The sequence below is a fragment of the Synchiropus splendidus genome, chromosome 18, assembly GCF_027744825.2.
Source record: "Synchiropus splendidus isolate RoL2022-P1 chromosome 18, RoL_Sspl_1.0, whole genome shotgun sequence".
Lineage (NCBI taxonomy): Eukaryota > Metazoa > Chordata > Actinopteri > Syngnathiformes > Callionymidae > Synchiropus > Synchiropus splendidus.
This window is the reverse complement of record NC_071351.1, coordinates 5494347-5519946: the sequence shown is the minus strand read 5'-3', so window position 1 is coordinate 5519946 and position 25600 is coordinate 5494347. Positions and strand designations below refer to the sequence as shown.

General features: G+C 45.5%; 1 protein-coding gene across 1 annotated transcript in view; it reads left to right on the top strand.

Annotated features, from left to right (window-relative positions):
- The window catches only part of ctnnbl1 (catenin, beta like 1), a 32511-nt gene extending 7330 nt beyond the window's left edge, over positions 1-25181 (top strand). The window contains exons 4-19 of the mRNA XM_053849532.1: positions 5700-5755; positions 6530-6751; positions 7406-7512; positions 7594-7735; positions 8047-8142; positions 8958-9051; positions 11435-11526; positions 11825-11897; positions 12269-12327; positions 12638-12786; positions 14118-14299; positions 17872-17969; positions 18689-18769; positions 24156-24293; positions 24358-24430; positions 24986-25181. Coding sequence (XP_053705507.1) covers positions 5726-5755; positions 6530-6751; positions 7406-7512; positions 7594-7735; positions 8047-8142; positions 8958-9051; positions 11435-11526; positions 11825-11897; positions 12269-12327; positions 12638-12786; positions 14118-14299; positions 17872-17969; positions 18689-18769; positions 24156-24293; positions 24358-24430; positions 24986-25074 — 1725 coding nt within the window. The 5' untranslated portion in view covers positions 5700-5725 and the 3' untranslated portion in view covers positions 25075-25181. The remainder of the gene's footprint in view (positions 1-5699; positions 5756-6529; positions 6752-7405; positions 7513-7593; positions 7736-8046; positions 8143-8957; positions 9052-11434; positions 11527-11824; positions 11898-12268; positions 12328-12637; positions 12787-14117; positions 14300-17871; positions 17970-18688; positions 18770-24155; positions 24294-24357; positions 24431-24985) is intronic.
- Positions 25182-25600: the final 419 nt, after the last annotated feature.

Below are 25600 nucleotides of genomic sequence, written 5' to 3'. Positions count from 1 at the left end.
TTTAATCTCAGTTCAAACCACCAGACGGCCACTTTACCAAAATCTCATTAACCTTCCTTTTTCCAATCTGCTTGCTCCTCCGGCCGGGCGGAGTGGTGACTCTCTGCCAGCAGTAAACAAACTCTGGGAGATGTGGAGGGAGGGGAGGAGGGGAAACTCCCGTTCATCCTGGGAGAGGGAAACAGCAGACACCTCCGGAAGCTGTTTTGATGGCCATGTCGCTCGCTCGGACCAGAAAATCAATGTGATCTCAGGAAAAGGTTAAATGATTGCCGGGAGGATCGGGGGCGACAGGAGAGGTGGAGACGACAGGAATACTGAAGTAACCAGCGGGAGGAAACAAAAACTTTCACTCTCATAAGAACCAAATCTCCGGGGGTGCTGTCCTTGGTGCTGATTTCCATCACGTGCGCGAACACTGCTGCACAACCATTTAGTCCTCACAACTCTTTATTGCTCTTGATGCATGGTCCAGGTCACGCTCAGTGTGCTTCTGTGCAGCATCAGTTCTGATACATAAAACCTTTATGTCCGCTTTACTCAGGTCAGCAGGGTTAGCGGCGCTGTTGTTTATCAAGCTCAAGTGAATTAGCTTCTGTTATGTTCAAGTAACATCCACCACAAATGAGGGTGAAAGAAAATGAACTGTAGGAGCTAATAGCTTGGCAAAAGCTACATTCTCGTCCTCTCAACTGACTCAAGCTATCAGCTTAGCTTCATTGACTTCACTACTATGGAACTGTTTTTGTTTAATCCAACACAGAGCAACACAGTTCACACGCTGGAATCAAAATAACGTCATTTGTTTTCTGTCACGCCTCATCCCGCCTGTTGTTATTGCCCCATTAGAGGTGAGGTTTGTGGGCAGATGCGAATATTTACCTCCTCACATTAAAGCCTTGTTGCTGTGTTGTATATTTCACACTGAGGCAGAAGAAGCAGCTCTGCTGCGCGACTGACCGTGTGTTTCAGGTGAGGTGATTGTATTTGTCATGAGTTTGGCTGACGTTTCTTTCTCTTTGGTCGGCGACCTTTACGCGAACCAGTCTGAGAACTGAATCAGTCCTCTCGAACCTCGACTGACCAACAGGCCCGTGCCCTACCTGACCTACCAAGCTGCCTTCCCATCTCTGTTCCTGTCTACCAATGTGGAGTCAGTCCAATGTTGCTGTGGTTACAACAACAACAAGAATTCTGGAAGTATTGTGGAGGAGCAGTGTGGTGTGTGAGTGTGTGGAGGAGCCGTTGAGAGGGAAGCAGTGACTCCTCAGGAAGGTGTTTTGATGGTAATGACGCTCGCTCAGACGAGAAAATCGATGTGATCTTAAGAAAAGGTTAAACGATGGTGGAGAGGATCGGGGAGGTGGGGGGGGTGACAAGAATACAGAAGCAGGGCGATGTGAAGGAGAACAATGACTCGCGTTAGTTCTGCAGGAATCTGAACCCACCTGTGAACCTGAGCAGGCAGAAGTGATCTTTGCTGTCTGAGTGTGTGCTTTACGTCCATAAATATTCGACACTCTCTCTCTGTTCCACTTACTCAGTCCAGATTTATGCTCCCTGTAAAGACTGTGGTCGTCCTCTTTAGTATTCCGACATGCTTCTCACTTCTCCATCAACTTCTGACTGGAAACGGCGCGGACCAGGGCTGGGCATGGGTGGAACGACACCAGCCAACACCGGCTGATAAGCCTTATTATTATTATTAAAACCGTCTCACCGACCTGTGCTTGGCGTGGACGCTCTAATGGCCCCATCAAAGCCCAGCTGCAGCGTCTCCTGACAGCGCAACACACAATTATGGCATATCATCTGCGTAATTACAGAAAAAGGCCGTTATCAGACCTCTGCAGGGACCGCGGTGCAGGTTCCCTGCTCCTGCTCCTCTACGCCTCGCATTAAAATGCTCTTACGGTCTCAATGGTGGAATTGGATTTTGGAGCGCTGGCTGGCAGTGTGTCCTTTAGGTTGTCTAAAAGTCAAAGGGAGCACTTGTTTATCTCCGCCGGCGGGTCTTGTTCCGTCTGACCCGTCGACAGTTGCAGCTGTTTATTTCTCTGTCTCGCTGCACCACGGTGACTATGGGGGAGGAGGATTCAGGCGCTGACAGGGTGCGAGGAGGAAGCCTCCACAGAGAGCAGATGATTCGTTGAAACAGACAGTGGTTTTACTCTAATGAATCCAGACTTCTTCTTCTTCACCTCATCCTCCTCAGCTCTGAGTCCGTCCCCTGTCACCCCCCTGTCTTCTAAATTCTCTTTAGTCTTTGACAGTCAGATCGCATATTCAGGGCAGAGAAAGGAGGAGCTTTGCTGCTGATTGAATCAAAGCAGGCGTGTGTGAGCTGCTTGCTGAAATGACACGAGAACCTCCTCTGTTTAAAAGTTCCTCCTTTTGCAGAAACTTTCTGCTCCATTCTCACCATGCACACGCCATGCCAGGCGTTGGCGACCAGCATGGAGCACCACAGCCATCGTCTTCATATTGGAGATAAAATGAATGTGCTCTCCGCCTGCCACTCTCCTTCATCGCTCCTTCTCTCGCCTCCTACTGTCTGTCTCTATTTGTTTATCTTGGACGTCCCTCTCCTCTCCAGCCAGAAAGCAGCTTTGAACCTTAAAACAACAAATTTGTTTTTGAATAGTTCATTTTGTTGTTCTTATCAGGAGCAAGCATGCTTCCATCTGTCTCTGAGTATTGTTTGTTTGTTAATCCAATTGTTTAGCGCGTCAGGAAGGCTCGGCTGTCCTTGTGCTGTTTCTTCTAATGAGCTTTAACTGACAAAAAAACCTCCCTCACAAAGTGTCCGAAGACGATTGGGTGGAGAGAGCTTTCTAAGCTGCACAGCTGTGCAAAGCGCTGACCACTCAGGAATTAACTGGCCGGACTCTGCACGGAGACTGGCAAGTCTCACTCAAGAGGCTGAAGCGTGGGACAGCATCAGGCATGAGAACATTGGAGCTTCAAGGATGAGTGTTGTCTTCAGAAAAGGGCCAGTGTGGCCTGGCGGTGTCGGCAGTGCTGGTGTGAGTGGGTCCAGGAGAGAGCGGTTGACCGTCACCATGGTTGTGTGCGGCGCCCAGAACTGTCCCAGGTGTTTAAATGGCAGCTGAGGAGTGCAGAGACCTTCTGAAGTCTGTGTGGAGAGGTTTCATCAAAAGCTGAATAAAAGATGAACTGTTTAAGATTCAGATAAAAACTTGGTCTTGCGGGCGAGGAGGATGTGCTGCTGTGACGCGTGACTCACATGGAGGAAGAGACAAAAGATGGTGATTGCACCACTTGACAGGCGCCATTTCCATTTCGATGATTTCTACTGCGGGTCTTGAACAAAGTCCAACTGGATTCAATCTCACCGCTGACCTCATGCGACTTAATGTAATCAGCCCTCACAGCCTGTGTGAAATTGTACTGTAGTGTTTGAAAGGAAATGGAGCAGAGTCAGTGGAAATGATCCAACAGTGTGGCCCCGGAATGATCTCACAGGGCAATGATGAGGAGATGCCATTCACCAGACGCTGGTGTGCTAAGGCCTGTGGCTCCCTCAGCAACTGGGGATTGTCTCAATCACGGCGAGGAACACAAAAGCTTTATAATAATTATCATTTCTACACTGCTGGAGCTCAGGAGGAGCTTTGTAATGAGAGATTTGGGGCCTCTGGATTAGTGATTAGGAGAATTTTCAATTAATGGGAGGAAAAATGAATACAGTTTGTTCGGCACGCACGTCCCACGGTTGGGTCTGAAGAGGAGTCTGAAGGAAGAGACTGCCCAAGTCAAACTGAGAAACACGGATCAGATTTGAACCAAGAGAATTCCGTTTTTTTTAAATGGAAAGTCTTTAGACTTGAGACCGCTAAATTCAGATGAGGGTTTAAATGAATAAATGCCAGGATTATTGGGGGAAACCATCCTCTTGTGCCACTTGAAAATTACAATGTTATTCCTCAAATTCATATTTGATCTTGACGTGTTGGTTGTCAACCTAAATACATGCTGCCAATGTCAAATGTTTCAACAAAATAATGCTAGTAGTCTGAACTCTCAAACGTGCATCTCTCTCCCTTTTTACTTAAATAACCCCCAAAATACATGTCCTTTTGATCCCCGCAGCAAGTGAGTTATGTTCAGCTGTAATAGCAGTAATAAGAGTGTTCGTCTCAGAACTGACTTGTCAGACGAGGGTAAACAACTTCACTCTCCAGGGAAACCACAGTCTATTCAGCCTAGTAATCCGGTGCTATCCTATAAAATATTCACTGTTGTTTCAAGACTGATCTTTTAATAATGTGACGGAGCTGCTCTCGCTTCTGTTGCAGAGGCTGAGCTTCGTATTCATGTTGTTACAAAGCTGGAACCTTGAAAACATTCCCATCTTGAAATTTCCATTTAAATGCCTTCACTCTCTCGCCCTGCATCCTTTCACTCTCCCTCTTCAGATGTTTCTCTGCTCCCTTTGATCATGTGTCGTCTCCTGCGTGTTTGCAATTGAGCTGGACGTTTCAGGTCTTGCCTTCCATTTAAATGGTGCTTCTGTTGCTGTGCCGTCACAGATGACCGCACAAGGCGAGCGCTGGATACAAGTCGTGAATTTCCCGTGGCATCTCATTGAGGAGATGATTTTCTGCCTGTCAGGGACAATACTGCAAACTTCTTTTGAAATGAGGGCATTGGAATCAAGTTTTCCGAGAGCCTGCGAGGCTTGGTGTCAGAAGATGGTGTCTGGTCAGTCAGTCAGCCTTCCCACCAACATCCCTTTGAAACGGTGGTGCTTATACTGCTACTGAGCAAAAGACTGTTCGCTCCCCTCTGATGCAAACGCTGCAGCCTCACATGTATGTTTCTTCACCCTCAGATCGAGCTTCAAATTTGAGCCCGAGGCTCTGTTACTTTTCTAATCTTTGAATGTCTCTTTTGTTTCACAGTAGAGTCTTAACCCAAATATATAAAGCTCATATGTTTGGCGCTGTCGTACCAAACGTATGTGCTTTTGAGGAAGTGTATTTTGATCATAAACCCCTAATAACATCCACAAATATTCATCCATTTCCAAACAAGTTTCCTACATGTCACAAAGCAATGGCAAAAAATTTCTAAATGGTAATCTCAGAGTTTGCATCAGTGTCAGAATCATTAATTTCCTCTTGAAAGTACACATCAATTTTTAAACGTATTATGTTGATATAATTAAATATAGTTAAACAGTTACATATGTGCATATTCAATATTTGTTTGATCTAACATATAATCTGTGAATGATTATGATTATTACAAATATAATAATAATAATAATAACAATACTACTACTACTACTACTACTACTACTACTACTACTAATAATAATAATAATATAACAATAAAAACAATAATAATAATAATAATAATAATAATTGTTGTTATTATTATTATTATTGTTGTTGTTGTTGTTATATATTTTACAAAATAATAATATGTGAGTCAAGTTGCTAGAAGTATCAATAATGTTGAGCTAATTTATAATTCTGTTAAAATAATAAAACATCGACATTTGGTGAAATATGAACAGCGTTAACTGACCGCCCTGCTTTGCGACACTGTTTCCGAGCAACAGCATCAGACCTGCTTTACGGCAGGCATGCGTTTCGAGGGAAGCTTGTTGTTAGCCGGTTAGCTTCGCCTGTAGCCAACGCATTAATTTTGTTTCACATTCTAAATTAAAGGGTTCCCGGACAAGTTTCCCGTTGACATGGATGTCGGAGAGCTTCTGCGATATCAGGTAGAAGTTTCAGCTTTTCTCACATTCTACGAGCTCTTGATTTATGCGGAAATTCATTCAAATCAGGGAAGTTTTCGAGTGTAGCTGAGGGCGACGTTCCCTGTTTACATTCGTCCCTTCACAAATGTCCTTCCCGTAATAGTTTTTGCATTTTGCAGAGGAAAATGCTCATCACTAGATATCTGTGTATTTAGGAAGGTTGTCGCTTGCAGGTTACTGGTGATGGTAGTTGACTAGCTAGGCTAAACTAAAACGAAAAGTAGCTTATTTTAAATAACTCCCCTGCAAAACATAACATATTCATCGTCACTGCTGTTTTCTTGAACACTGGTCAGTAATAATATAAGATATAGTACAACATTTATATTTATCTCAGTCGCTAAAATATATATTACCTTAAATATATGACAAAATATATTCCAAAGGGGATGAAAAGAGTAAATCTATACATTGTTATGACTCTTGAATTTGTTATGACTCCTGTAACCACCTTTGCCACATTCACAATGAATTAAATGGGAAAATGGAACATATTTCCACATTGTTCCTAGAACTGACACATATGGTATCCTTTATAGGATACCATATGGGTATCCTCACTGTTATACGTTTTTACGTTTTGTTGAAGTTGGACCACATAAAGGACTGTCTCCCAACACTTGGGCTTTTAATGTTATATTTGTGATTGTTTTCTGAGGATGGTTCTGCTTCTGCTTATTTCAGATAAGCTGTTTGATATGTTTGATATATTTCACTTTCACCTCACTATCGCAGCCTGATCGAGGCGCAGGTCGTAACAGAGATGATGACGGGGGAGCAGATGATGACGTGAAGTCAGCGAAACAGCCGAGGCTATACCTGCCTCGAGAGCAGGCCAGACTCAGAGCAGCAGCAGCAGCAGCACTGGATGGAGGTGCCGAAATGAGGGACTCTGAGGAACCAGATGGAAAGAAGATCCTGGAGAAACTGAGGGACCAGGATGAAGATGATCCTGAGGTGAGGGAAGTGGTGGTCGATGAGTGCTGAGTTACAGCTATTGCATCCTTGCCACTATGACACCTTGTAGTTCTGCATAATAAGGTGACCACTCCTAAATCTGCATAATACTGTATGAAATACTACGCTCATATAACTGCATATGAGTTTCCTGGAACATAAAGTTGCACTAAATGAAAAGCTTTTATTCACTTAAGTACGCAATACACCCTGATTACTTTCTTCGCCTTTGGTTACCATTGACTGCAAATGACTATGAGCGGCTAAGTCATCGCACAACCCTGCAAACTTGTCTTTCCTCTTCTACGTAAAATCATTCAATGTTTAAATCAGGATTAGAGTCTGAGTAATAACTTAGTAAGAGCTTTACCCTTTTCCCTAACATATGTAATAAAACAACGGAATTATGAAACTGGTCCCATTGTCCCCTCAGATACTTAACATTCAAGAGCCACTCAGAGCAAAGTGCTGCAGTCTCGTAATTTCCTAACCCGCCATTATCTCTCATCACTTTGCTGCTTTTACTCCACAGGGGTGTCAAACGATCAACCACTTTTCTCTCAAAAACCTTCCACTTAACTTGTCGTGGTTGGTGAGCTAGCTGATTGCTTCACCAAGACTTTTCTTGTTTAAATTCTCCTTTGTCTCACTCAGGCTGAGCCGGTGGACGAGAGCTCGGTGAAAAAAATGATCCTGACGTTTGAGAAAAGGTCGTACAAGAACCAGGAACTGAGAATCAAGTTTCCTGATAACCCAGAGAAGTAAGTTCTGTCACGATTAGCACGTGGGTCGATTTGTTCAGTCAGTTCAACTTCATTTTCCGTATCATTTTCATCGGTCAGGTTCATGGAGTCCGAGCTTGATCTGAATGACATCATTCAGGAAATGCATGTTATCGCCACCATGCCCGACCTCTACCACCTGCTGGTGGAGCTCAACTCCGTCCACTCACTGCTGGGGCTCCTGAGCCACGAAAACTCTGATATCCTTCCAATAATAATAACAGTAATAAGTTGAAAAACTCTCAGACAGCGCTGTCCTTCGCCATGCATCTCATGTCAAATTCAATTTGGACTGCAAGTAGCAGTAGCCAGAACTCACTCGTACAACGGGCACACTTGGTGAGGAAGAAGTGTTTGTTGCTCTGGTAAAGAGAGCCAAATTTTTCAAAAGATGGTTTTTGGGAACATCACTAAAATGTAATCATCTGTTCCTTATGGAAATTAGTTTCTAGTTATTTTATAAGAAGACACCTCCATCTGCGTGATCATGTTTTCCTTAGCCTGAGGTCAGATGTGGCCATCGCTGTGGTGGACTTGCTGCAGGAGCTGACCGATATTGACACGCTCCATGAGAGTGAGGAAGGAGCAGAGGTACTCATCGATGCTCTGGTGAGTGTCAGAACCTTTAACGCCATGGAAACCTGAGAAAAGTCATGAACTGTTGTTCTTATTTTCCTACTTTCCAACTTTAATGTGATGTTGTTTTGTTGTTGGCCCAGCCTGCTAAACCAAGCAAGGCTTTGAGGGTTTATTCTCGGGTTCATGTGCATTTTGCAAATGAAGTGACTATATTGACAACGTCAGTGAACACCAATGTGTTTTTTTTATCCATATTCAAATTCAGATGGCTGTCACTGTACATGTATTTTCTGGACCTGTTGCATTGAAAGTATCTCCTGCTTGCCGTCTGTGTACAAGACTGATTGAATTTCTAGCTGGGATATGACACGGGGTGTGTTATTGTGTGTGTTGCAGTATCATGTGGTTCACCTGCTCAGCTCCCCCGTTTCAGAGCTTTTACACAATCACAGTTCATTTGGTGAGCGACTGAGCGCCTCGGCAACATAGGAGAGCCTGGAGAGGCTTGGTTGAATCCATTAGTCTCCTCTGTTGTTCGCTGTGAAGCCTTTCGTGTCCTTGTTGCTGGAGGCCCAGGTGGTTTCCGTGATAAGATGAATCAGGGTGATGGTCCAGCACGGCTCATAAATCTGGCCTTCTAACCACTGCACCCGTCAATCTGCCCACTTTGCTGTGGCCAAACTGTGTGAGAAAACTTACTCTAGACTCAAAGGAAGGTGCTTTCGGATGACAAAGGTTTTGGTCATTGTTTTACAAGATAAATGAATCAACATGAAGATGAGGACCGATATATGTTTATATATGTCATGGCTGCTGAAGTCTGCTGACCTTGTGTTTGTCTGTAGCTGGAGGGGCAGGTGGTGGCGCTGCTGGTGCAGAACATGGAGCGGCTGGACGAGCAGGTGAAAGAGGAGGGTGACGGCATCTACAACACTCTGGGTAAGAACATGTGAAAGTGCTATTAACAGCAGGTACCTGCACTGTTTTTTCTTTTTCTGCTAATATTTTTACGTTATCCCAAGTCCTACTTTGTCTACAATAACTACCTCCACACATCCTAATACTATTAATACTTGTACATCTAGAATCAGTTTCATCGCTGCCAGTCACACTGCTTGCAACGACTTGCGTTTATGCGCTGCTATTACAACTGCTTTATAAACTCAGTTGAGTGTAATTGTCACTCATAAACTGAGTTCCTTATACTTGAACTTTTACCTGTCAGGACTGCGCTGCATCTATTTCATTCACCTGGAAAGACCCCCCCATCACAGTCTCTCGAATCATTTCTATATATACGAGTGTAAAGTTGCATCCTCGGTGCTCCTCGCCTGACTTACACAGAAGCAGGAAAGAAGCGTGTGTAAAAATAGCGGCCTGTTAACATTTAAATATTTGGAAGCAGCACAGTCGATCAACCTTGTTTGTCACAGAAACATGACAGGCTCGTCCAGAGGGACTTGTTGCCAGGAAGGTGTGCCGAGTCGCAGTCAGAGCTCTGGGCAGCGAACTGACAGATCGTCCATGTGGACTCTCCACATAAAACAACCTTTATTTGTATTCCAGAAGCCTCCCCTGCGTGTCCCCCCTCATGTCCCCACGGTGCCAAGTGTCTCAGACTTGCATGAACAGCAAATCCAAAGCTCTGATGTGGCGTTGTTCTGCTCGTGTGGCATACACACACTCACACAGATAATTACATGAGAAACACCAAACAACATTTCAAAGTTGATGCCGACTATGTTGGAGGATGAGTGGTCTGAAATCCCGGATGACTAGCTGTTGAAACAATCCTTAGTTGGTGTCCTAGTGAGCCTCGCATATTGAGCAATCTTTCTTGTCTGCATTGGCACTTCATCTAATCTGGTGGGCGGGTCGTCCACTCTGCTATCATTCTTAATTAGGGACGGCGGTGGACGCGGGTCAGCAGGTAGGCGGTGCGGTCAAGCTCTGCGTATTTAGCCTCTCATGAATCAAAACTTTTCTGCCTCACAGCTCTTTTCTCTGCTGAATGAGCCCACTGAGAAGGTTGTGTGCTGTGTTGCCAGATTGAGGCCGGCTGTCAGGAGAGCTGTTTAGGTGTGTGTGTGTGTTTCATCCAGGGAGCGCTGCAATCGTCTGCTGGAGGAGTGTGCGCCGGTGTGTCTGTTTGTGGGTGTTATCAGGGGAGCTCTCCAAGCTTCAATAAGCCTTTTGTCTGGCTCGGCCGGCTCCCTGCTCTGAGCCCGGTGTCCTCCCGGATGCTGCCTGTCTGCTCGGCCTGAATCGCTGATAAACGCTCCTCTTCTCCTTCCTCCTCTCTGTTTCCTCTGTCATCTGCTCCTCTCCAGATGTCACTTTTATGTCTGGTGTTTTATTGTTTTTCATCTTTTCCACACCCCAGCCCTCCATCTCTGTCGTTCCCTCCCTTTCTAATCTCCATCCCACCATCCATCTCTGTCTCCTTCCGCTGCAGTCTGCTCTGATGAAGATATTTAATGGCAGAAGCCGCTCGCTAATGATAATATTAGAGGAAACTTGAGCATAACTCGCCTGAACTGTCTATAAAAAGATCCTCCCACTCAAAGTGTGTTTGCTCTCTACCGAGCGAAGGTGTCAAAATCACTTCCTGCGGAGGCGGCTTCGAGAATTCCTCTCAGAATTGCTGGCAACAACAATACACTTTCATTTAATACGTTCCAGTTCAACCCTGACTTTAAGCATCTCTTGCGCACACGCTCAAGGTCATTTCCTTTGCTCATTAACGTGATGGACCAAACATTCTCAATATTTGATGGTTTGTTTCTGAAGAATTTTGAAGGTTATGGGATGTCGGTGGGGGAACCTGCGACTGCCTGGATTTATTTACAATGATATGTATTAATTACATGCTACAGATGCATGACTAAGCTGAAGCTGTTGGTCCTTAGAACAGATTAAAATGAAGCTGCTTAACTCTGAATGAAAGCAGTCTTCTTGCACTATTGAAGCCCTTGTTGCTTTCAGATTGAATGACATGGAGAAAATAGAGTTGATAAAAATAAACGGCAGAAATTGCATTGATGTCTCATTGCTGCAGTTTATCACAGGGATGGACTTTTATTTCAAATACACAGATATCTATATTTTGTCACACGCTTCCTTAAAACATTGTTTCATTTGTGCTTTATTGTATAAACTTTTATATATCAATGAATAAATAATACATAATTTTTCTCATTTGTTTTGTGGATGGAGAAGTGAAGGACACAATTCATCTGTTAGACAGCAAATCTACTTGTTTGTTACCCAGTGTGAACAGAACTATGATTTGATGTTTTATTTATTCCTCACTGTCTCTCAGCAATAATCGAGAACATGGCAGAGTTCCGACCTGGTCTGTGCACGGAAGCTGCTCAGCAGGGACTCATGCAGTGGCTGCTCAAGAGAATCAAGGTAAGAACAGTTTCAACCTTTATATTGAATGGGTTTCTCGAGAGCATGGTCGCAATATGCGAGTGTTGAAGTCTTGTTGTAGCACTCTTTTTTTGTGTGTTTTTTTTGTTTTACTTGGTGCGATACAAACACAGACTTATTTTGGACACAGTTCAAGTGTGTTGGTCTTGTTTATGCTTGAGGAAGAGATGCAGCCTCTTGAGTTCAGCTGCTGCCCCCACAATCTGACCTCAGATAACAGGAATAATAGAGAATTGCATTGCAGATCTTTACTTCTTGCTGTTTCATTCCTGCTTAGGCCAAGATGCCGTTTGAATCCAACAAACTGTACTGCAGTGAGATTTTGGCCATTTTGTTGCAAAACAATGATGGTGAGTTTTTTTTGGTCTGTTTTTTGCTCATATTTGAAATGGTGCTTTACATATTAATATTTTTATTATGATGTCACCAGTTAAGTGATCTTCAGTCAAGAAGAATTACCCACTGTTAACGCAGGATCTCAATTGATCTACAGTTCTCTGATGGACTGAATGAAGGAGTGTAAAGTTAGTTGTACAAGAATGACTTTTTTTTAGCCTCTTTTGAGAAAATGAATATTATGTTGAAGTGCTCACATGTTTAATCCTCTTCAAGAGTCAAACAAACATTCGATACCTTCAGAGATGTCTGATAAAATTAAGTGAATATGAGTGTGTTGAACGTGAGTTTGAGCAAATCACCTCCCATTTCCTCTCCTCCACAGCCAACAGAGAATTGCTGGGAGAGATGGACGGCATTGACGTTCTGCTGCAGCAACTTTCTGTAAGATTTCTTTTCTACCCTCCGTCCTTCGGCTTTCCTGATACCAGCCGTCATCCAGTTAATCCCGGTGCAGATTAAGCCTTAATCATCCTTTAAACCAGTTTGTCTCCACACCTGAATTTTATCTTGAACCGTTTTCTTCCGTGAACATGGAGATAGGAGGAATTTGAAGCTGCTGATACGTGCGCTGTAGCGCTGTTCCTGTCTGTTGATGCCATCTGATGCAGCTTGTTTCAGAACAATCATGCTTTTTTTCTCACAAGATGCAATTTCAAGTACAAATGTTTCATGAGCTTTCTTCTTCCTTCAGGTGTTCAAACGTCACAACCCGTCGACAGCCGAGGAGCAGGAGATGATGGAGAACTTGTTTGACGCTCTGTGTTCATGCCTCATGCTGCCTGCCAACAGAGACCGATTCCTCAAAGGAGAAGGACTGCAGCTCATGAACCTCATGCTGCGGTGAGAGCAGAATTAAAAAAAGCCCTGTTTATCTTGTTAAAAGAGATGGGAGGCCGCGGCAAAGTCATTATCGAGAGCTGCACAACTTTGTGATGACAATCACGTCAGCAGACAAAGACTGATCAATATCTCATTATTGGAATGCAAAAAGCGCTCTTCTGAAAAAAGTCATTGGCCAAAGAGACAAAGAAGGACGTGAAGTGATGAGAGATTTTTATTTGAACAGTTGTGGTGCTGTTCCCACAGACTTGGCTCTACTATTTTATTCGTCATCAGTTATGGCACTTGTGTCTTCAAATCACAGGAATGGTGAAGCAGGTATTTGGAAGCAGAGTCCCGTGTGCCTAATTCACTTATCCAAAACATGACTTGTGTTGTCAAGTACAGCAGCATACGTCACATGCATTAATTACTATGTAACACAGACCTGGGCAAAGTGCGGCCCGGGGGCCAAATGTGGCCCTTTGAATGTATTTTTGTGGCCCTCCTGGAGTTAGAGTATATATAACTATAGAACTTATGTTGTTTGTTGTTGTCACATTTTTTCTGTGTGCATTGTGTTTCAATTTCATAATCATGCATTATGTCATCACTTGATTTTTACTTTCTATTTTCTCTTACCCTCCTTTCTTTGGGTTTGGTGTGGTCACAATATATAACCCGGCCCCTTAGGAACTTTAATTGCCCACCTCTTATGTAACATGATGTAGTAAACATTGTAACTACAAAGGCAGTCCTTGTTGACAAGATTCCAAATAGCTTCCCTTTGTTACTGAAGTGAACTGTGCTGACGGCTCCATGAGTGCCTTCCAGTCACTTTCAATCTCCTTTAGAATCAAAAACACCCTGCACCTGTCATGTTGGGTGACAAGACATCAACCTGCCATCCATTCTGGGGTTACGACCACATCGTTCCTGACACCAGGATGTTGAGTTAAGTCTGCTCGTCTGTCGCAGAGCTTCCAAATCGGAAAAGTACACAATGTACCGCTACTCTCCGGCCACTCCGGCCATCCATCATTGGTAATGTCTCCGCCTGGGAAAGCAGACTCAACTGCTTGAAATATGTGTCCCTCCTCCCAGATAAACACTGTCATCTGTCTTCTGCGGGAATGGAGGTGGCGACAGTGACGGACAGCCCAACTTCAGTGAGGAGGTGTAGATGAGAGGGGGGAGTGGGGCCTCAGTCCCGCGTCCGTTATGATCACACACAACAAAGATTTTGAGTGTTTCGATTCATTACACATTGATTTGAAACCTGTTGCTTTGTCAAATTCAAGATACCCAAAAAGATCATGGTATCAGTGAAATTCTCCTCTCATCTGCTGCAGAGAGAAGAAAATGTCTCGCACCAGTGCTCTCAAAGTCCTAGACCATGGAATGATTGGACCTGAGGGAGCGGATAATTGCCACAAGTTCGTGGACATCCTGGGCCTGCGGACAATATTCCCCCTTTTCATGAAAACACCAAAGAAGATGAAGAAAACAGGAACGTCTGAGAAGGAGCATGAAGGTCAGACACTAATTAGAACTGTACTTCTCCACCGCGACAGCAGGGATGCGGTGATGTGGAGAGTCTTCTGCCACTGGTGTAAACACTGTCTTCCTCTTCAGTGGAATGCAGTGTCCGCAAAAACTATTTAGGTGGACCAGAGCCATGGTTTTCAGGTCCCCCGCTCCAAGTACATGATAGTCAAATACTCTATGACTTGGATAAATATGTCATTCGGCCACTAAAAGGAGACATGAGAGGAGAGGATGGGGTCTGTGCTATTGAGGTTTCTGGCCTTCTGGATGTGAGGTCTTTATCTTTTTTATCTTTGCTCTATTGGTGGACATCGCCGACCTGTCACTAGACCCAGAAAGGTGGGGCCTTTTTCTATCAAAAGACGATTTATGTCATGTCCCCTGCAAACATAGTCAGTGTTTTTCTCGCACCGCACCATGTCTGCTGTCAGTTTACACAGTCAATCCAGTCCCCCTAGATTCTCCTGCACTTTGTGCTCCCTTGTTGCTTGATCAGGAGTGAGTCAGTGTGAGAATAAAAGAGAGACGTGTGAGTGTTTCAAAACTGTCTACTGCTCTGTTCTTTGTTTGACGGCAGAATTGCAGTTCTTGAATTATTAAAAGCCGATAAGTTTGTCGAGTTCTGGCAGGGGAGAATAAATCGTCTTTCATTCTGTCCCTCTCACCTGGAGACTGGACAAATTAACCTCCGACCCCAGCACGCAGCAGGAAGAGTGCGGGAGATAACCCCTCTTAACTCCTGCCTCCCTGAGCGAGAGGAAGCCGCCGAGGCCATTTACTCGAAGCTTCTATACGTCTGCAGAAGTTTCATCAGGCACTCTGGAACAGTTAATGAGCCACAACATGATTGGCTGACTCGATAGTTGCATTAATGTGGAATAGAGGAAGTAATGAAGTGGCTGTTGCTTATACTTGATGGCCACTTCAGAACTTCACTCTCACTGAAGCTTTCCGGGTCATTTCCCCACACAAGGCTTCATTCGGGAGACGCTCACAGTGCAGTGATGTACATGGCAGACTGGACATGTCATGTGTCTCCTGCACCAGTGTCGCTGGTCTGAAGCCATGTTTGCTCTCGTGGTTGCGGAGCGTACTCAGGTTGAGGACGGGCCCCTCAGCATGTGAATGTGAGCCACCTAACTTCCAATTCTTTACTGGCTGTTGACCGTTTCATGAGTTTAATGCGACTCCATAGCCGCCAGACCCACACAGGTGCAGAAACACTTTCATCACTTGAGAAATTATTACATTCGAGACCCTTTGGCTGTGTAATAAAAACAGGTGTGATGTAGCAACCGTAAAGGAAGATGACACCCTTTGATTTTTCTTTTTTTAATTTTTTTAAATGCCGAAAGTTAACTCGTGCACCCTTTGATCAGATTGTTATCGTTTTAAAATTCAGTCCTCCTTTTTTGAATTAACATTTCCTCCATTAATCAAACTTCGCCGGAACAGTTTCATGGCTATAATCCCAGCATTCACTTCCCATCCATCTTTGAAGAGTGGTGAAGTGCAGGCAGGTAGATGATAGAAAGTAGTTCACGGGTGGAAGCAGATGGGTTTGGGTCTAACGGTGCCCCTGGGACACCAATCATCCACCCCGCACCGAGTCTGAGGACGATTAGAGAAGCCACAATCTTTCCTCTGAACTTTCACAAGTTTCAAAGAAACCAGGTGAGAAAAGAAAATGAACCGACTCACATGCCACGGATGAAAGTGGAAGCTCAAAAGCAGAGCCTGACTTGAGGTAATTAATAGCTCCATGTTGAAACTAAAGTGGGACGCGCGGCCGACTGGCCTGCAGTCTCTGTCTCGGTCTGTAAGGAGGCCACTGTCATCATTCCACCGCTCTGTTTACCCTGACAGCCAGAGATCCCTGGTCACTTGACTCGTGCCACTTTCATAAAGGATTTCACGGGGATCAATAGTTGCTGCTTGCCAGAGAACAAAAGGGAGAGTGAAGGGCGCGAGTCTCCAACCTGTTAATTAGTTTTGACTGAAGCTGCTGATTAATTCATCTGCAGGGCAATTTTGTTCTTCAGGAGAACCACTCGATGCTCAGCCCTTTCAATTAGAACTGTTCCAGAGCGGCGGGAAAGAGACGCTGCTCCTGATGTCACGACAGCGTGCTTGTTAGTCCTGCGCCAGGACAACCAGTCAATACAGTCATAGTGGCAAATCCCACCAAGTCTTGCCTTCTGCATGAAAAAGCAGCTCTTAGTTTGTTTTGTCATGGATGACTGTGTGTGTTTACAGTGTATTTTCTTGTTTGTCTGATGGTGGTTGTCGAAGGTTTAACATGTTTGTACAGAAGTGTGAAGGATGGGGTGGAATTCCTGGCGTCCTCTGCCCATGTCGGGCATTTAAATGAAATATTGATCGGCTCTACAGACAGATTTGGAAGCTGTTGTACTTGCCCTCTCACAACGTAATCCCGCATCCACAAAGCTCCAGGGAACAGTCGCTGTTTTGTTTTAAAGTCTTTGAGAGGAACTTCTGCCGCGACCGCCGATCGATATGCTTCCGGCCAGGGATGCAGAGGTGGCGACATCAATTAAGGCTCGGATCAGCGTGATAAAAAAAGCGCCCTTTTGGAAATGGCAGTTTCCCTCCTTGTCACCTTTTGTGTGGTTTGTGCTGCGGCAGGCTTATCCAAGCAGTGATTCAGGGGGAGAATTGTGAAGACAAATCTGCGAGATGGGCACGGTCTTTGCACAAGGTTGAGTGTGAGCAGTGCCTGGTTTCCCTCAGAAGAAAGTGCTGGGTCAAAGTCTTCATTATCAACTCTTCCTTTTTGATTTTTGACCTGAAGTTATCATTTCACTGACAATTTTGAAGGCGTTAATTCACTTCTATTGACACGTGTTGTGGCTCCAAGAAGCTGCACATAGATATACATACATACAGACAGCGAGAGTTTGTTTACAGAGCGAAAACTGTGATTGGGCCGACGACAGTAACTTCTGTGTAAGTGATTATCGTGAAACATGTGTTTGGGGGGACTGCACTGACACCACTGTCAGGCAGCACAAGTCGCTTTAAAAGGCAGAAATAGGATTGATTTCTCTCCTCCTGTTGCTTAGCAACTGCAAAGCCTTGGCGAGGGAGAGAATATTGACCCCTTGTTGATAAAGTCCAATTACATTTTCTCCCCATTCTAGATATCCACAGATTTTTACTGTGTCATGTTCTATTCCCACTTGTGCACAGTGACACTTGCACTCAATATCACAGAGAAATATTATTCGGGAATCGTCAAAGGAGGCAGAGCGGGGAAGTCTTTCAACCTTTTACTGCGAGGGCTGCTCTCACACGTTTGCCTAATGTTTTCTGGTGGAATATTTCGGTAAATCACATGATGTCAGCTTTTTGAAAGCCCACAGCAAATCTCCATGACGACCGAAACTCCTCCACCGCAACTGCTACACTTGTTAGCACGTGCATGGGGGTGGAAATTGATTTGAAGATTTGAGTTTTTCTGCCGTTTTTTTTTTTTCCCTCAGTTGTGTAAGAGCAGCAGCACAGCAGGATGTAATTGATGTTTTTGCTTTCCCTCAGAACATGTCTGCTCCATCATCGCCTCCATGCTGAGAAACCTCAAGTCCCAGCAGAGAAGCAGACTCCTCACTAAGTTCACAGAGAACGACTGCGAGAAGGTGCCCTCTGCCCATCTGACATTCATCCTCGCAGATTTTATTATGTCCAGCTTGTACAGTAGCAACAGTGATTCATTCAGTCACACATTCATGAGTTCATAAAAGTAAATAACGACAAGCGGGTAGGATCAATTTTGACAGCTCTCATGGGAATTGGAACATTAACATGAAGCAAATTCATGTAGTGACTTCGGAGGCGAATGAATTCAAGTTAAATAATGAGAAATTATGACATATATGCATTACGTCAAACTACATATATCGTAGTTAATATTGTGTAAGCCTTAGAAAACTGTCGCCCCTGAGACTTAGATTAAAAACCTGCCAAGCCAGTCATGCGTGACTTCACTGTATTTAATGAAAAAGCACGTCTCTACTCAAGTTGGTGTCGAGATACATGCCACTGTAACATCGTATGTCATACATTAATAAGCTCATAAAATTGCCTGTCGGTGCACACATAATGGAAACAAGCGACGTCCTTTCCTACAGAGCGCGTGCCTCCATGCAGCGAGTCGTTGGTTTGGTATTGATGAGCTACTCTTCATGACCTGAAGCAAGAGAATCACAGACACAGCAATTATTGAAAATGAATGATAATGGTTCAGTTTATTCTTCGGTCTCCAGCACAATTAGATTTCTCTGTCTTCATTCACCTCCTGTGCTTCTTGTGTAAACTGCCTCTCTCATTGTCCTCACTGGCGTCTTTCTCTCTGCAGGTTGATCGACTGATGGAGTTGCATTTTAAGTACCTGGAGGCTGTTCAACAAGCCGACAAGAGGATCGAAGGAGAGAAACATGTAAGTGTCTCTTCTTCTGTCTTCCTCCCTCTCAATCTGCAAGCCAGCGTCTCTTTGTACTGCGCCTTCCCTTCATGTCCATGGTTCAATACCCTGAAGAAGAGAGTCGGAAAATCAATTGCAAAAACCGAAATAGAGAGCAAGAATAAAGAACCAACGCAGAGAATTGTCCTAGTGCTGGTGGTGACGTGATCAGTGTGGGCTGTTTGAAATGTCGGTAAGTTCGCAGCAAATTTAGTTTTGAGCTGCTGAATGTTCTCGGATTAATCAATGACGGTTACCGTGGAAACTTGCCAGATCATCAAGAAAGATACGTCTTGTGTGAAGTTTGAGAATGTAATCGTCTGTGTTGACCAGCGAGTCTTTCTGTTTGTGATATAATACTACATTTCTCATGAATAATCATGGTTGACTTGTTTCCTTAATTACAGCAGGAAGAGGTGACACTTGAATGATAAATGTTGATCTAACATGAGTCCGTCCTACGTGGATCTCGTGTCAGTGCGGCTGTCCGTCAGCACAGATCTGTTCTACCTGTGCTGACGTCGCTGCTGTTGAAAAGGTTAGGGCTTTTGGATCCAAAGCCCTGCGTCTTTGCTGAGGTCAGATAAGAAGTTGAGTTCAGAAACCACAAGGGAAGAGATGACAACACACCTCCCAACCCTGCTGATAACAATATGACAGCTGACAGACGAGAGCAAAGACTGATAACTGTGTGTGAGCGAGTGTGCAGAGCTGAGGGCCAGACGGAGCGGCGGGTGGAAACAGATAGAAGATAAGTGGCCAGGCAGGGGATAATGGCTTCAACAGAGTGAGAGAGGGAGATTGGAGAACAGCAGGAGGAGATACTGTAAATATCCGAGCGGCATGAAGGCTTGAGGTGGGAGATCCGCCAAAGGACACGTGAAAGGAGGCGCAGACGGGAACGCCGAGTGAAAATGGGAAAGTAAAAGGGGCAGGAGTTGTGGGTGGAAACGGATAAGGTGAGATTTCCATCTGGAGATGAGAGAAGATTAATTTCTCAGCCAGACATCAGGGTGGGATTACCACGGAAAGCTCAGACAGCTCGAAGAGTTTGACATTTTGTTTCCTGCCAGAGTCAGAGATTGACTGGTGTTTGGATCATCTGATCGAATCGATTCATGAGAACTGTTTCAACAGATACCCCATATTGTCTCATGTGACCATCAGATTCTGATGTTCAGAGACCAAATGTAGATGATGTTCTACCCAGGTCTGTCCTGCGTCTCCACCCAGCTGCTGAAAACCTTGACTAAACTAAGAGCCAGTTTTACATGGCGTGACGCAATGTTTTGCATGAGATAGCAACACATTCTGAGTTTTCCACCAAATTCTGGCTGAGTGCCAGTTTCTTGTCTCTCTATCCCTTGCTCCTTCAGCAGTGACAGCAACTTCTCCAAACCAATATTCCCTGTTAATCGCCTGTACTGAAACACCCAGAAATTCAGCCATTCAAATGTCACGTTATGTGGGGAAAAAAAGCAGATAAAGCCGTCAGCCCCGTCGTGTCCGGCACCTCAGCGGACTGCTGTAGCCGGGCTTTATCTGCTGCCACACTCCTTCTCCTAGTTAAGCCTGTTTTTAAGACGGTAAACAACTTTTTTGCCGCAACATATTAGCCACTGATTCCTCGGGAGGATACGAGAGAGAAAAGTTTATTTTTCTCAGCGTTTCTTGGTCAGTCTTTCTAATAAGCTGCTTACCCCCCCTCTTTCTTCCCTCCCTCTCTTCCCCGTCTTCTTCCCTTTATCCCCCTCACCTCCCCTTTCTGTCTAATATTTCTGTTTTTTCCCTCTCTGTGACTCCCTCTTTTACTATATCTTCTTTCTCTTCTCCTTCTCTCAGCCCCTTTTCTTCCTCCTCCATCATTTAGGCTCTCACCTCCACTCCTTCACCACCTTTCTGGCTACTTTCCACTGCCGCTTTACTTCCTCGCCAACCTTCCCTCCATACTTAGCTGGTTGGTAATGGCTCTTGGAGATTGATGAAGCTCAGCGAAACGTGGCTGAAGCCGACCCCAGTGCTCTGAAATGCTTGAGTGCACTTTCCTGGCACATTAGGCGCGTGCCGGCACGAGAGTGTGTGTCCTTCGTCCGGCTGTTGCAAAGTGCTGCAGTTGAGTTTTGCTGACAGAGAGCTGAAGCGGATTTATTTGTCCACAAGTTCAGTACTTCAGGTCGACACAACTTGAATTTCCCTTGGAATATGTTATTTCCTGCTCTGATCTGTGGCGATGCTTTGGAGGTTGAGAAGGATCGGGTGATTTGTATACGTGGAGATATTAGACGCGCTATCTTTAGGCCTTCTCTTATGTCTTCTAAGAATAAATATTTCACTTGTGTCACAGACAGTTTTCTTCTCAGAGTAAGGCAGAAATTCAGAAGAGAAGCTTGAACATCTTATGGGCTACATTTCGCTTTGCTGTCCATGGTTCCTGATCAACAGAATCAGTAATGAAGGAGGTTATGGAGATGAGGCGGAGTCAGAGTATCGTGTGGGCCTCTTAACTGAGGGGGTAAAGTAAAGAGGGCCGAATCCCAGCTGAGAGACATCAGCACTCCAGTTTATACCGGCTCTGCCCTGGACTTCCTCCCTCTTGAACAGGCCTCGAGGGAGGGGAAGCCTCTGTTTCTCTTCAGACATTGCTCTTTCTCCCTCTAACTTCAGGGAGCTCACACGGACTGTATTTTCTCTGCTTCTGACATTTTCTTTCCTCAAATCTTGGCCCACTTCATTAAGGAACTCTATTTGATGTGCACTAACCGCTTGAAGCTGCTCTGTCTCTGAGAGATTATCAAGCTCCAAATCAGCAGGAGGCTCCACTTTACCTCTCAAAACTTTCCCTCATTACCATTCACTTCACTCAATCTCTACACTTCAGAGATTCCTCCAAGTGACTATGAATCTCACTGGACTTACCAAGTCATCGAGGGTGAAACGCTAAGGATGCCACCGGGGCGAGAATCACAACCCCGACTCTCTAGACACACACGCAGCGTGATGAGTGGAGATAATGTCCTTTTGCTTCTTCATATGTATTAGTGCATCTTTGTCTGTGAATCATCTTGAAATATGTTTTTATTGTTGCAATATTCAGATGGCGGCGTCTTGACAGCATGTGGTCAGGAACAGCTGGAACACTGGCTGTAATTACTCTTCGTTTACGGTTACCATGGCGACTCTCCCGGCGTGTCTCATGACTGGCGGTTATTGCTGGTCCTGTACTTCTCCGTGACTCCAAGTCCAACCGGGGAAAACCAAGTCATGTGGCGACTCGGCAGCTTTCACGTTCATATATGGGAAATTGAAACATTTCACTTCATAATAATCCAGTAACCGGCTGCGTGTCGGTGGGTGAAGGTCAGTCGAGCTCATAGCGCCTCTTTGTTCTTCTTTATGGCCTGGCTTTCTCTGCCTTCTAATGAGGCCGGTGTAAACACAATCCACCATCAATCTCGGTGCCGCAGCACACAAACCCTCGGAGGCAGTGAGTTACAGTTAAGGAGCCGAGACTACAGAATCACTGCTTATTACTTTGTCTGCACTGTAGCTGGACTGGCCACGAGGCTCCCTGGCGGTGGCAGTAATTGACTTGTCTGATCCCTCCTTTCAACACCGTATTCTCTCCGTGTTCGGTGTTTGCCAGAGGGAGTGGACTGTCGCAGAAAAGTTATTGGCCAGGTGGTGTCAAAACTGAGGCAAGTGAGCTGCAGCAGTCATGAGTGTCACCACAGTCCCGGCGCCGGCGCCGCTCTTCAATATCCCACTCCTCCACCACGCACCGTGATGAATATTTAACGCGGCAGCCGGTGTTTCAGGCCTCATACTCCATCAGCCGCTCACAAGTCTCCTCATGTCTGAGCCTTTGGGAATGGACTTGTCTTTTGCTGAGCTTGAGTAGCTTGGATCGAGAAGTCATTTGAATTAAAAGCACTGCCGTGACTTGCTGATATCAGATCGACGTCTGATCAGTTGGGTGAGTCAGGTCCGCAGCTTGCAGTCGACCGTGACTGCGTTTTTTGTTTCGACCTTTGCTGCATCAAGACCTCTCAGTTGGACCTGCTGATGTTGCTGCTCCCGCTGAGGCCCAGACTCCTTCATAATTCTGCAGACTTTGCTGGAAGCTATTCCGTTTAATAACAGCTCCAGTCGTCCTGGAAACAAAGAGCGTTTGTGTTTTACATTCCAACAACGCTGCCACTGTTTGGCTGCATGTTTAATGTGCACTTGCTGGGCTGCGAGGAGCCCCGACACCGGAGCAACAGTCATACCTGACCCAGCGCCTCACACGGGAGACGCCCCTCACCCTCTGACTCTGCTTCTACGACGACAGACCTACATGACAATAGATGTTGTTGCTCTGCGCCGCTCCTCCCTCACCTGCTGCGCTGATGTTTGCCGCTCCTGAGGAGCTGCCCTTTGATTCCCGACGTGCTAATGAGCTGAACTTCAAAGCTCTAATTGGGTTTTTGGCTGTGATGAATCTTTAAGGACAATGCCTTTTGAAGGTTCTAATTTTGCCTGATTGAAATCATCGAGATGTAAATGTCAAGCGTGTTAAGCCTTTAGCACCTCAATGAAGGCAATTTGTTTTCATTAGACGCGCGCTGAAAGGTCGGCTCTTGTCTGGGTTCTCTGTGTTGCACCGCGCTTCACCACCAGGTCCCTGGTTCTCCACTGGAAAACAAGTCCAGGAAGGTCTTTGACTTTATCTGAGCCAGACATTCCTTCCTCAGTAAAGCAGCTGGGACTGGAGCTGAGGGGCTTGGTTCGTTTTTCACCTGTTTAGATGGCCTTGGAGGGTCTGTAGTGCTATTGTGGAGAAATTGGTCAACGTCATGGTTTATAATGGTTGAAGGAAGAGTGGAAATTGCTCGTAGAACGTGTGGCCTCTTCTGAAGGTGACTGGTTGAAATAGGTGTGTAGGAGACTGAGGTGTAAGAACCTGCACGACGACCGTCCTCGGTTCTGAGTGGGAAGGGAGTCTTGAGTCTGGATTGAAAAGTTTGTGTTTGGGTGAGAGCACGTCCAGCGTTGAGAGCACGTCCAGCAGTGAGAGCCGGTCCTTGCGGTGAGAGCTGGTCCAGCGGTTTGCGCTGCGTGGCCTCAGGTCCTAATCGCTAATGATGATGAATGCGCTGGGCATGTGTATCAACAGCGGCGGGTTTATTGGAGTCCTGACAGGGTTGTTCAGAGAGCTCCGCAGGCGTGTGCACACGTGTGTGTCACGGCGCTTGCAGCTAAGTAGCAGAATCAATTCCTGCATGCGTCGGCTCAGTTAAGGAAATGGATTTGTGGGAAAGCTGCGAAACAACATCTGAGTTGAATAGTGCTGCGAGCTGAAGCGGGTGTCGTCGCCCTGCAGGAGATGGTGCGGCGGGGCGAGATCCTGGACGACAACATGGAGGACGAGTTCTACCTGCGACGCCTGGACGCCGGCCTCTTCGTGCTGCAGCTCATCTGCTACATCATGGTGGAGATCAGCAACTCTGGGATTGCTCAGGTACGCTGCGCTCCAGAGTGGAACGCTCCCCAGGTGCCTCACCTCCACTCTGTGTGTGCTTCAGCTGCAGCAGAGAGTTCATCAGATCCTCAACCTGAGAGGAGGGTCGGTCAAGGTGGTGCGGCACATTATGAGAGGTGAGACACCGTCAGGGGGTTCCTCTTCCAGAGTGATCTCAGCCTGAGAACCTTCTGTTTCTTCCAAACATTTCCTCTCCTTTTCTTCTTTTTTTTTGTCGTCTTGACTGTCTTTTTCCCCACATTGCTATATCTCTTTTTCTTTTACAAGCATCTACCTCTTGTCCGTTGTGTATTTTTCCTTTGTCCCTTCTTTTTTTCATCCATCTTCTTGCTGAATGTTAAGTTGATCCCACTTTATTTGTCTCTGTCGTTTTCTTTTTCTCCATTTTTTTCCTCCTCCTCCTCCTTTTTCTTTTTGTCCTTTCACCTCTCATCTTCAGTGTCGTCCTGTTCTCTGTTGTTTTCCCTGCATTCCTTTCTCTATCCTTCTTTCAGTCATTCTTTTCTTTTCTTCCGTGTCCTGGAACATCCTTGTAGCCTGTTCCACCACTTGAATTCAAGTTGGACATTACTGTTGAATGGGATGTTAATATGAAAACCATGAGCTCCCAGTTCTAGGGGAGATGCTCCCGGCTGCTGTTGATCAACCGTCATCTGCATCTCTGTTCCCAGAATATGCCGAGAGCATCGGGGATGGAAAGAGCGACGAGTTCAAAGAGGCGGAGAGAAAGAGGGTGATGGAGCTTGTGGAGAGCTTCTAGATGTAGTTGCTTCCTGGACTTTCTTGTACATGTGGGACTCAAGTGGGTTAGCTGTTCCTTCAGTGTGTCCTTGTGAAGGTCTTGATATTTTCTAATAAACCTTTGTTCAGAAACCTGTGTGAGGGTGAGACATGCTTCAGTAGTCTCCACTGGAACCTTCTCACCAAGCTGAAGTCTCTGTTGGTCCAGGTATTCCTCACTTCCAGGAGCTCACCGGGACTTCAGGATTTCAAGTATGAGACGTTGATTCTCACAGTCCATCATTTGTAAGTCAACTCTGTCGTCTGTGAGGGTCTCGGAGTAGAGGAGCCGACAGCTTGGAGCTTGAGGAGCCATCACCATTTGGTTCCTTCTGAGATTTGATCCCAAACTCTTGCAGCATCTGCCGCGTTTGCTTCAAATCTGGCATCACTTAGCGAGAAGATGAGCGAGCGGCAGGGCGTCGGTGGAATATTAGCCTGACGGAGGAGGCCGGGCCGCGCATCTCTTATCAGTGATTACGACTGCGGCGTGTTTAACAGCGGTT